Here is a 13,371-nt window from a genome sequence, read left to right on the forward strand (position 1 = left end):
AAAGGATCCCAATACAGATCCCTGAGGCACTCCACTGTCCACTCCCTTCCACTGAGAAAATTGCCCATTTAATCCTACTCTCTGTTTCCTGTCTTTTAGCCAGTTTGCCTTCCACGAAAGGACATAGCCACCTATCCCATGACTTTTTACTTTTCCTAGAAGCCTCTCATGAGGAACTTTGTCAAACGCCTTCTGAAAATCCAAGTATACTATATCTACCTGTTCACCTTTATCCACATGTTTATTAACTCCTTCAAAAACTTGAAGCAGATTTGTGAGGCAAGACTTGCTCTGGGTAAAGCCATGCTGACTTTGTTCCATTAAACCATGTCTTTCTATATGTTCTGTGATTTTGATGTTTAGAACATTTTCCACTATTTTTCCTGGCACTGAAGTCAAGCTAACCGGTCTGTAGTTTCCCGGATTGCCCCGGAGCCATATTGGGGTTACATTTGCTATCCTCCAGTCTTCAGGTACAATGGATGATTTTAATGATAAGTTACAAATTTTTACTAATAGACATGAAATTTCATTTTTTAGTTCCTTCAGAACTCTGGGGTGTATACCATCCGGTCCAGGTGATTTACTACTCTTCAGTTTGTCAATCAGGCCTACCACATCTTCTAGGTTCACCGTGATTTGATTCAGTCCATCTGAATCATTGCCCATGAAAACCTTCTCCATTACGGGGACCTCCCCAACATCCTCTTCAGTAAACACCGAAGCAAAGAAATAATTTAATCTTTCCGCGATGGCCTTATCTTCTCTAAGTGCCCCTTTAACCCCTCGATCATCTAACGGTCCAGCTGACTCCCTCACAGGCTTTCTGCTTTGGATATATTTATGTATGTTGTTATTTTATTTATATTAGCCCCTGAGGCAGCTCTTTGAGCGAAACTCGGCCAGAGTCGGGCAAGCTTCAATAAAACCTTGTTTTACACCGATCCATCTACGTGTTTTCTTTGCTGTCAGCCACCTGGATCGGCTACCGGCTTGTTTTCTTGGACCATCCCTTTTACCGGAGATGTCTTTCTCCCTGTGGAAAGACGTACTCCGTTATGAAGACGGTACCATCAATGAGATGCTCCCCCCTGAACCCTTCTTTAAGGATCATGAGGAATTTGATGACTACTTACAAAGGTGGGAGGAAGCCATTAACCTCAATAAAGGCGTTGTAAGGAGTGGACTACATGCTTCCACCCTTTTAGACTATTGTAGGTACAAACGCATCCCCAGGGGCCTTAGGATCAACAAGCCCCCCCAGCATGTACCAGGAGGACACTACTTTTATGACCAGTTGGGAGGCGATTTTAAATAAGTGCTCCCTGGATCTAATGATTCTCATCATTAAGACTGCTAAGAAAAGAGAAGAAAAACTGAAAGCCGAATTGGATCTACAACTCCAATATCTTAAAGAAAAAGACCTTTGTTTTGATGTAATTTATCAGGACTACAAGACCAATTTAGATAAGTTCATTAAAGAATGAGAAATTTAAAAGGGACGAATATGATTATAAGAACAATAGTGTTTACTCGTGGCACAGACAAAATAAGTTTAAGAATTACAAATATACATACAAGCCTAGAAATGAATTTCCATTACCAGTACAAAAGAACAAAATTCAACAAGAATACCACAATGAACCTATAAGCCCTAATTTAGATAGAGGCTCCAAATGTATTCGGAGTGATAACAGAGAATACATAGACCCATCGGAACCATTATTCAATACCACACAAGATGCAGTACCACAAAAACCTGTATACCAGGTTTTTCAGTTAGGGAAACTCTGGAAAAAAGATACGAACAAGATCACAATACAAGAGAAAAAATGGGAGACACCGCCAGAGAGAGGGCGAGGGAGAAGCAGGGGGAAGAGCAGGGGCAGATCTTTTTACAATCAAAATCAGAAACCCCTATTTTAATTGACAACACATGTGTGGTTAACATTTCCCAGAGAGTACTCAATTCAAATGAAATTTCGGTTTTAAACAAAGGTTTATCATTCGTTCCAACAGGCAATTATAATGCTTTTAAAACAAGAATTGATTTGTTCAAATTCATTAGAAAATTGAAGATTTTGGATTTTTTCTCTACCAAACCTATGAGCTCGGATATCTCTATTGTCAAACCTGATAGCAAATGGATGCCCAGTGGACCTACAAACCCGATCATACACACTTTTGAATCTTTGATACTACAAGACATTGAAGAAAAAGAGAAAAAGTTTAAATATAGTCATAACATCACTAGAAATGAAAGGCAAGCAATAGAATCTTTAAGTCATGATAGTAACATAGTGATAAAACCGGCCGATAAAGGCGGTGCTATAGTCATTATGGATAAAGAGAAGTATGTGTCTGAAATTGACAGACAACTGTCTGACACCGATTTTTACAAAAAATTATCGTATGATCCCACGAATTCCATTAAGGAAGATCTAGAAAACTTTTTATCAATAGCTGAGAAGTCAAATTATTTGACAAAGAAAGAGATTTCATTTCTCAAAGTAGAACATCCGATTGCACCAGTTATTTACACATTACCAAAAATACACAAATCTGTGTCTGACCCACCGGGAAGACCGATAATTTCCGCTAATGGTTCTCTACTTGAACCTATTTCTATTTTCATTGATAATTTTTTACGCTCCCAGGTACCAAAAATACCGTCATATGTGAGAGATTCCACTCATTATCAACATGCTCACTGATTCTTCATTCAACCATGACAGAATAATCATGGCAACACTTGATGTGGAATCACTGTATACAAACATACCACAAGACAGGGCTGTTGAAATCATTGAAGAAACCATTTATGGCAGGGATACTCTTACTAGAGTACCCACCCAATTGATACTTGAATTAGCCACAATAGCTCTGATGAAGAATTTTTTTGTGTTTGAACAATTCTATAGCCAAACCAAGGGAGTAGCGATGGGGTCTGCTATGGCCCCATCGATTGCCAATCTCTATGTAGCGAAATTTGAAGAGAGGTTTTTGAAAAAGTGTCAGTTTGACACAAGTATTAAATTATGGAGACGCTACATAGACGATGTTTTTCTAATTTGGGAGGGTAGCGAGTCGGCATTGTTGGAGTTTAAAGATTTGCTCAATGGCCTAGACATCAATTTGAAGTTTAAAATGGAGTATGATAGAAATAAGGTGTCATTTCTAGATATACTTATTACTAATACACCCACTGGCTTTTTGACAGACATCTACCGCAAACCTACCGACAGGAACAAACCTTTAGCATATGGTAGTTGTCATAACAAATCATTAATACGCAACCTCCCCTATAGTCAATTCCTCCGTTTAAGAAGACTTTGTACAGAAGAGGATACATTCTGACAACGCTCGCTTGAAATGAAGGATAGATTTATAGAAAGAGGTTACCCGTTGACTTGTGTAAATGACTGCTTCTCCAGAGCAGCGAAGCAAAAACGCACACTTATTAAAATCAAATAAGAAACAAGAAAAAACCGGAAAAGTTATTTGCCCTCTGACTTTTACTGGTTTGTCTCATGACATCACAAAAGTCATTAAGAAACATTGGCACATAGTACAGACTCTTCCTGCTTTTAAACTTAAGGACATAATGATAACCAACAAAAGAGAAAAAGACCTTAAGGAATACTTATCACCGTCAGCTTTACCCATTGTCAAATCCATTAACAATAGTTTGATTGGACATAGTCCTTGTGGAAATTGTTCGGTGTGCCCAGTGAATTTAAAAATCAAGTCCCTGACCATCCCTACTACTGGTAAAAACTTCAGACTCCAAAATCTCACCAATTGAAAGAGCGTCTGTGTTATTTATTTGGCCATTTGCCCTTGCAATAAATTTTATGTAGGGAAAACCATTAGACAGTTTAGCGCAAGGATTATGGAGCACAAAAGTGCTATCAATAGGAAAGTAGAAGGTAAACCACTGGTTGCGCATTCGATACATATGCACCACAATTTTAATGATTACAGATTCTGTGCAATTAATAAACCATCGAAAAGTTGGAGAGGAGGCAACTTTGACAATTATTTACTGCGGTTGGAACAACAATACATTTTTTATTTTAAAACTCTTTCTCCCCTTGGTTTGAATGGAGATACTGATTTGAGTGTGTATCTATAGACAAATTAGGTTATTATTATTTTATTTTTTTTTTATATAAGACCTTGTATATAATTACTTATCCACAACAACTGTATGGTTTTCAATTAACTGTTTTCTTTGGATAAATTTTTTCTATTATCTATATCATTGTTCATTTTTTCTTATACTACTTTTTTTTTTCTTATTTTCTTTTATTTATGTTTATTGTTCTGTTTTGCTTTTATATAGTAAGTTTGATAGTACTATGTGGTGGGTGGTTATATATAAGGTCACAGTTATAATCATGTGAGCCATATTTTTATCCATCTGTATTGAAAGTCAAATAATCAGACTTGTACCTATTGAAATTTAAATGGACGGATGTTTCTCCTGCGTTTCTGCTGAAAAGATCGGGTGACTCAAAAATAATTCCTTTTTTTATATATACACAAATCATTAATGTTTGATTATAAATATTTTTAATTTGTACATTCAATGTATATGACTTGCAGTGCAGCACTATATGTTTTCCAATACACATGGATCTCGCGAGATTTGAAAGGAATAAGGAGGTATAAAGGTCACTTGTTAGACCGTCCGTTTCACTTTCTGCGATTATCCGTATTGAGTGTTCATTGGGTGAGTTTTTCTCCCCTTTTTTGTTATCCTCCAAAAGTGAATTGATACAGACAGATAGTATTGCATCCCGTTATGTGTTCTTTGCACTAAGGTTGATTTGAATGCCGACTTTTGGCGCCATTTTTGCAATATCAGTAACTTAGCTTTGCATCAGCAATTTGTAACACCCGCTAAGATAAATTTTTCGTCGGTCTATATCAGGGATTCACATCACTCGGATACATATATATATATTTATGGTTGAGTTGTTTGTACCGCTATATTTAATATCTTAAATTATGTTATGTTTGCTAGATCTTTTAGGTGCACTCCCCAGATTTATGCCGTGTGACCATTGTGTGAGCTTCCTTTATATATATTTCTTGACAAATATCGGCAATCGCAGTTTTTAAGTGTAATTACAGCCTTTTTCAAGTAGAATCAGCATACAGTTATAATTGTGCCGACACTGGTTGTGTATTGCTATAATCGGCAATCGCAGTTTAAGTGAAATTACAGCCTTTAAGTATAATCGACATACAGTTATAATTATGCTGATACTGGTTGTGTATTGCTATATCTGCGCTGCTGGCAATTTAGCAAGTTAATCCTAAACTCACCCGATCAAAATGTTTCACATTTTTTGCAGTTATATTTTTAGTTTTAGGACTGACACAGATCATACTTGATTAACTGGCAGAGATGTTTTAATATTTTTAATTTCTAATTTATAGTTTACGTTTTCATTTCACTGTCATAAGTTCTTTCTACTTGGTTTAATCAGCCGCCGATCTTTGACGCAAAAGCGGTGCAGTTGTTAACTGTGAATAATTAATACCACATCCGTCTACTAGACCCCCTTTTTTAAAAGATTTTTTAAAAGAATTTATTCATCAACTTTTGAGTTAATATCTATTTAGATTCCGAACCTTTAATATATGGTTTCACATTACTTTATTTTAAAAGGACCTGATTTGAACAGTATTTCAGAGGAATTTGCTGTGCTATCCTCTTTGACTTCGTTAATCGCAAACCCTGCGATGTTTCAAGTCAAATTGAGCAACTTGTAAGGTACTTATCCATTCTCCATTCAAAATAAAGATTTTAATACCATCCACACATCCTCTATCAAAACCTGAATACATGCTAATTCTATTTCATTAATTTTGTTTTAATTTTATTCTATGTTGCATTATTTTCATTCATTTATATATTTTTTATTTTTAATTCATTTATTTTTATTATTTTTTCTTTTATTCTTATTTTCTTCAATATTATTCTTATTTTCTTTAATATAGTTACCTAACAGTTGTTTTGGTTATTCAATTTTAGTAACCTTGTCTCTACGTGCACATTTTTGTGCCTATCTCCAATTCAAGTGTATGCTTATGTAATAAGTACACACATACATTTGTGATACACTGTACTAAGCAAATATTTGCCAATACTTTTATATTGACACTAAAGATCTATTTTATTTGCTCAGATTTATTTGCTCAGATTATAGTTTTTAAGTGTGTTTTATATGATTTATTATTACTTTTATTATTGTTTTTACTTACAGAATTTATACATGCTAGATGCACATTTTAAATGTCTCAATTTTATATGTATGTGTGTTATTTTATTTATATTAGCCCCTGAGGCAGCTCTTTGAGCGAAACTCGGCCAGAGTTGGGCAAGCTTCAATGAAACCTTGTTTTACACCGATCCATCTACGTGTTTCTTTGCTGTCAGCCACCTGGATCGGCTACCGGTTTGTTTTCTAAGAGACTTGGAGGACAAATGTTGGATAACCTTTGTATTCCGTTATTTATTTATTTCTTACCTCTAGTCCCAGATTCTTCATTCTTTGTGATCTGCTCAGTCTCAAATTCTTCCTCCTCCTGCCATCTATCATTGACTGGACTTATGTTACTTTCTTCTGTTTCAGCTCTAACCTCAGACCTTGGTACTACAGACTCTGCAGTATTGCTAATGAATGTTCCTGAGGCTTGTTTCAGAAGCAGAGGGAATATGACCTGAGCATGATGGTTCAAATCAATGGGTTCTTCAGAACTCTCAAACACTAAATTGCCACAGAAAGAAGAATGGAAACAAGATTTGTTATTGCTTTCCAGCTGTCATTTCATGCAAAGGCATGGGGCCCATAACCCATTATATTAATATTTAAGTCCTACAAACAGAATGCATTGGATCAATATTTATTACAATTGTATAAGTTTTTCAAAATCTAGTAGTCTCCACTGTCACATAGTTGGGTAGAATCTATCTGAATTCCAAATATAAACCCTAGTTTCCTCATGGTTCCTAGTATCTCATAGGATTTTGCTTTCCTAATTAAGTGCATTTCCTTTAAAATGTAAAACTATAAGAAACATTTTAATTTTCATCTTACACTCTACTTATCCTTCAGATTCCTTCCCTGCATAACCACCCTCCTTATTCTCAAGCTTCAGCCTCTTCCCATGCACAGCCTTCTTCTTTACTCCAACTCCTCAGACTCCTCCCTTCAACACTATTCGTTCTTAAACATTTCCTTCTCCCGCACATTTATACCTGTAGCTTGATTTTTATCTAAGAAACGTACAGTTAAGATGGACTATACATTACAGAAGAAAGGCAAAGTGATCAGGCTGAAAGCAGAACAAATTGATATCTTTGCACCAGAAACAGTAAAATGTTATTAGTGACAAGGTATCACATAGAAACGAAGGCAGAAGATCAAATGGCCCATCCAGTCTGCCCAGCAAGCTTTCACACTTATTTTTCTCATACTTATCTGTTACTCTGACCGCTGAGGTCAGGGCCCTTTATTGGTAACTTTTTGGTTCTAATTTCCTTCCACCCCTGCCATTGATATAGAGAGCAGTGCTGGAGCTACATAAAAGTGAAGTATGAAGCCTAATTGGTTAGGTGTAGTAACCGCCGTAATAAGCAAGCTACTCCCACGCTTATTTGTTTACCCAGCCTGTACAATGCAGACCTTGTTGGTTGTCTTAATATAAATCCTCTTTTCTTCATCCCCCCCTGCTGTTGAAGCAGTGTGCTGCACTATATATGTATCCCAAGTGAAGTATCAGGCTTAATTGGTTTGGGGTAGTAACTGCAACAAGCAAGCTACTCCCAAGCTTATTTGTGAACGCAAATCCTTTGTTCCACATCTCCTCTTGCCGTTGAAGCATAGCGCAATGGTGGAGTCGCATTAACCATGTGTATGTTTATTGAATAAGGGTATTAATCACCAGGTAGTAGCAGTCATTCCCACAAGCCACCCCCATGCCTCTTCTCTTCATTCACATCCTCAAGACTTTATGGATCCACAGTATTTATCCCACACCCCTTTGAAATCCTTCATAGTTTTAGTCTTCACCACTTCCTCCGAAAGGGCATTCCAGGCATCCACCACCCTCTCCGTGAAGAAATACTTCCTGACATTGGTTCTGAGTCTTCCTCCCTGGAGTTTTAAATTGTGACCCCTGGTTCTGCTGATTTTGATGCAATGGAAAAGGTTTGTTGTTGACTTTGGATCATTAAAACCTTTCAAGTATCTGAAGGTCTGTATCATAACACCCCTGGCTCCTCCTTTCCTCCAGGGTAAACATATTTAGATTCTTCAATCTCTCCTCATAAGGTATTCGATGAAGACCATACACCATTTTGGTCACCCTTCTCTGGACCGCCTCCACCCTGTCTCTGTCCCTTCGGAGATATGGTCTCCAGAACTGAGCCAGTACTCCAGGTGAGGCTTCACCAAGGACCTGTACAAGGGGATAATCACTTCCCTTTTCTTACTTGATATTCCTCTCTCTATGCAGCCCAGCATTCTTCTGGCTTTAGCTATTGCCTGGTCACATTGTTTCGACAACTTCAAATCGTTAGACACTATCACCCCAAGGTCTCTCTCCTGCTCCATGCACATCAGCCCTTTAACCCCCATCGAATACATTTCTTTTGGATTTCCACACCCCATATGCATGACTCTGTATTTCTTGGCATTGAATCTCAGCTGCCATATCTTCGACCAGACTTCCAGTTTCCTTCAATCCCATCTCATTCTCTCCACTCCTTCCGGTGTGTCCACTCTGTTTCAGATCTTCGTATCATCCGCAAATAGACAAACCTTACCTTCTATCCCGTCCGCGATGTCGCTCACAAAGATATTGAACAGGACCGGTCCCAACACTGACCATTGAGGCACTCCGCTCATCACTGCTCTCTCTTCCGAGCAAGTTCCATTTACCATCACACATTGCCTTCTGTCCTTCAACCAGTTTGCTATCCAGGCCACCACCTTGGCACTCATTCCCAAGCTTCTCATTTTATTCAGTAGCCTCCTGTGCGGGACCGTATCAAAAGCTTTGCTAAAATCCAAGTAGATGACATCGAGCAGTCTTCCTCGATCCAATTCCTTAGACACCCAATCAAAAAAGTCTATCAGATTCATCTGACAGGACGTTCCCTTGGTGAAACCATGCTGCCTCTGGTCCAGCAATTCTGCTGCTTGTAGATAGTTCACTATTCTTTCCTTCAGCAGCGACTCCAATACCTTTCCCACCACTGAGGTGAGGCTAACTGGCCTGTAGTTTCCAGCCTCCCCTCTGCTCCCACTCTTGTGAAGCGGGACCACCGCCGCTCTTCTCCAATTACTCGGCACCACTCCCGTTTCCAGGGATCTATTGAACAGGTCACTCAGCGGAGCCGCCAGCACATCTCTGAGCTCTTTCAGTATCCTGAGATGAACCTCATCAGGCCCCATGGCTTTGTCCACTTTCAATTTTCCTAGTTCTTCCCATACATTCTCTTCCGTAAACAGAGATTCACCCATTCCACTCCCCCTCCAGTTTCTTGTTAACTAGCGTCAGTCCTTCTCCGGGGTCTTCTTTAGTGAACACCGACCTGAAATATTAATTTAATATTTCTACTATTTCTTTATCTGTCTCCACCCATTGATCCTTTTCACCTTTCAATTTCACTATACCACCTTGGACTTTTCTCCTTTCACTGATGTATCTGAAAAAAAAGTTTTGTCACCATGCTTTACCTCTTTGGCAATCCTCTCTTCTGCTTGACTTTTCGCTTTCTTGATTACTTTCTTCATCTCCCTCAGTTTTACCAGATATTCTTCCTTGTGATCCTCCCTTTGGGATCTTTTATATTTCTTAAAACGCTGTTCTTTTAACTTTTATTTTATCAGCCACCTCCTTTGTGAACCGGATAGATTTCATTCTTTTCTTGCTTTTCTTTACTTTTCTAACATATATATTAGTCGCTTCAATAATTGCTCCTTTTACTTTGGCCCACTGTTCCACATCTCTTGTTTTCTCCCATCCTTCTAGTTCTTCCTCCAGGTAGTTCCCCATTTCAACAAGGTCCATGTTTTTGAAACACAAAACCCTGGTCTTTGTGAGACTTCTCCGTAATGTATTAGTGATGTGAAACCATACCGTTTGATGATCACTGGTGCGGAGGTGGGTACCCACCCGGACATTAGAGACATTATTCTCCATTAGTGAGCACTAGAGTATAGCTCCCTCCCTCGTAGGCTCCATTACCATTTATTTCAACTGAGCCACTTGCAGGGCATCCACTATCTCTCTACTACTGTTAGATTCCGCAGACGGGATTCTCCAGTTTACATCCGGTAGATTAAAATTTCCAATTACCACTTCTCCCTTCTTACTCATCTTTTGGATGTCTTCAATCAGATCTCTGTCTAGTACTTCCATTTGATTTGGAGGCCTGTAAACCACGCCAATAAAAAATTTTTTTTTAGGATGGCCCATAAAGCTTCTTCTTTGCCCCATCTTCCCTGCAGCTCGGATGCTTGGATATTGTTTTTGACATAAAAAGCCACTCCTCCCCCTTTTCTGTCCTCTCTGTCCTTTCTTAATAAGTTATATCCCGGTATAGTAGTATCCCAATCATGTGAATTTGTGAACCACGTCTCCGTGACAGCAACAATGTCCAAGTCCGCCTCCACCATTAAAGCTTGCAGGTCTGGGATTTTATTGCCCAAACTATGAGCATTTGTGCACAGAGCTTTCCAGCTGTTCTGGTACAGGTTAAAGCTTTTCTTGGACTCTCTGTGTGACTTATTTAGCTGACTTTTGTTATCCACTTTGCCTTTTTTTTTTTTTTTTTTTTTAATTGCATTTGTATTTGGGGGGTGACATTCTAATGTCCTACTGTCACTGACTGTTTGAATAGCATTTCTGCTGGCCAATGATCCTGGGAGGCTTTTAACTGTAGTGTTTCCCTTGCTGAGAGTTCCCAGATTAGTGCCTCTGTTGACAGTCACCCAGCATAATGAGCTTTTTCTTCTGGTTACTGATTGTATTATGGAATTTCTGTATGCATTGGGTTTCTTCTTTCTTTTCAGATAACACTTCAATCTCTTTCTCAAGAACTTCTTCAGTATTTTAATACAGAGAAGGCGTTTTGTACTTGTGTCACTTGATACAGTGTGTGTCTCCGCATCACAGGTCTAATTCTACCAGAGCCCACTGTAATCCTGTTGTTTTTTTAGGTCCTTAATGCCCTGTGTGAGTGGGGGGGTAGACTTGTGGGCTGCACTGCTGTCAATAACGGGTGTCTATGGGTCACAGGTCTTATCCTACCTGAGCCCACTGTAAATCCATTTTTCCTTGACTTTTGGTTTTTCTATGGTAATGGGGAATTAATTCCTGAATAATGTAAAGTGGGTGAAACTTTCTTTATTGCATCTAATTTAGCTTTAACTTCAGCCAGCTCCTTTTTCAAGGAAGAGATTTCTGAGCAAATGGGGCAAGCCCTAACTTTCCAGATGATTTCCCTCAGAATAAAGGCTCCATAATAGTTACATTGGATAGTCCTCATTTTGGTAAATTTATTTGATGGATAACACCTAAGGAAATACCAATATACTAATTTATCTTGTTGCCAATTATGTATTTAGGCAGACTATATCAGAAAAATAAACCTAGGGGTGGGTGGGCAGAGGGGCAGGGTGGGAGGGAGTTAAACAGTTAACCCTTGGTCAAGGTTGTTCTCAGGACTCTAAATCTGCAATTGAGTTTGATAACACCCTCCCTCTGATCGGCTTACTAAGTTAAACTTTTACTTTGCTGGACATAAGAAGCTTTAATGCTTCCTGTCTCCTAGCTAAGCACAGCCTACAAAGGATCAGATTGACCCCTGGGGCAAAATAGCTCACTTTCAGGTTAAAATATCAAATCTGCCCCTTACTAACTGAACAAGGCAAATCTTTGGCAAATAGAAAGCTCTATTATATTAAAGCACAGGTAAATAAAATAAAATTGCACTTAGATTCAACAGAGGTTCTGGTTCCTGAGAATCCCAGCTAGAAAAGCTAAGCAAAAATGAATTTATGAGAACATACATTTTTTACCTGTTTTAGGGTTCCCTGCTTAATGCAATAGAATAGCATTTTACCAACTAGCGTGTCCAAGCTAGTTTTTCTGCACCGCTGCTCATTGAAAAAATTCATTGAGGAGGTATGCATTGAACCACATGGACACTGGCTGCCATATCATCATTAGTAAGGGCGTGGAATATTCTATGTGCTATACCATTTTCTACAAAACATTAACAGTAGCATTCCACACACTCTATCCACAACTTTGATAAACAGTGACCTGATTGCCTATCATATGACTAACAGGTAACCTAAAGGTCTCATGCTTCCTGGGTGTCAGATCACTTGTAAGGCATGTCAAACTTTAGCTATACTCAGTAAGTAGTTACTTACCACTGTTCACCAATTTTGAGGTGCCTTGGAGGCTCTTTCCAAAACTTCTGCTTGACTGTGAACTCTCTGTTCCATTCTCAATTGCTGAGGTCATCCTGTCCATTTGTTCAATGTTCTCTTCCACTCCTTTTGTCAGCGGCATATCAGTCTCTGTATTCTCAGCTGAATAAGACTTTTCTTCTCTCTCTGTCATCAATCCTTCCTCATTCTCAACATCCATAACTGAACAAGACTCATTCTCCTTTTCCACCTCTTCAATCAACAATTCTTTCTCGGCAACCGTAATAGGATAAGATTCTCTCTTATTCTCCTCTTCTACACCTTTCATCTGGAATGCCTTGTTCTTCGCATTCAATTCCAATTGTATCCTAATCTCTGGTCCCAGATCATTTAGGCTAGCCATGTCTCGATTACCTATGTGCCCTGACTTGATTAAGCTCAGTTTAGAAATAGAAAGTATGGATGGAGACATGGGCTGAGAAAGCTCCTTAAGAGTTTGTTCTTTAGGCTGAGACTTCACAAACAGCTCTGTGTTACTGAGTATGATCTCTGTATTCATCTGCAATGCACTTGAAGGAAACATTGATCCATTTGCATTGGTCATCATGGACTCCACAAAGCAATCCTGTGAACCTGTTCAGAAATATTAAAATCAATTTTAAAATGTAATTCCTTGCTAGATTAGAAGAAAATAAAGTCAAGAATTATGCAACTTTCCAGAACCATATTTGGTGTATAGAGCAACAAATGCATCTTTTAAACTTAATTTGCATGGTGCTTTTAGTGAAAGCAGTCAATTAAAGGACTAAATATGCAAGCCCTTGTATATACCGTATTTTTCGCTCCATAAGACGCACTTTTTTTCCCCCAAAAGTGGGGGGGAAATGTATGTGCGTCTTATGGAGCG

General features: G+C 38.5%; 1 protein-coding gene across 1 annotated transcript in view; it reads right to left on the reverse strand.

Annotated features, from left to right (window-relative positions):
* Nucleotides 1-13,371, reverse strand: part of CENPT (centromere protein T) — a 170,123-nt gene that overhangs the window by 58,241 nt on the left and 98,511 nt on the right. Inside the window, exons 9-10 of the mRNA XM_029608822.1 lie at nucleotides 12,465-13,097; nucleotides 6,543-6,782 (exon numbers count right to left, since the gene is read on the reverse strand). Of these exons, the coding sequence (XP_029464682.1) occupies nucleotides 6,543-6,782; nucleotides 12,465-13,097 (873 nt within the window). The remainder of the gene's footprint in view (nucleotides 1-6,542; nucleotides 6,783-12,464; nucleotides 13,098-13,371) is intronic.

The sequence above is a fragment of the Rhinatrema bivittatum genome, chromosome 7 (assembly GCF_901001135.1).
Source record: "Rhinatrema bivittatum chromosome 7, aRhiBiv1.1, whole genome shotgun sequence".
NCBI classification, from domain to species: Eukaryota; Metazoa; Chordata; class Amphibia; order Gymnophiona; family Rhinatrematidae; genus Rhinatrema; species Rhinatrema bivittatum.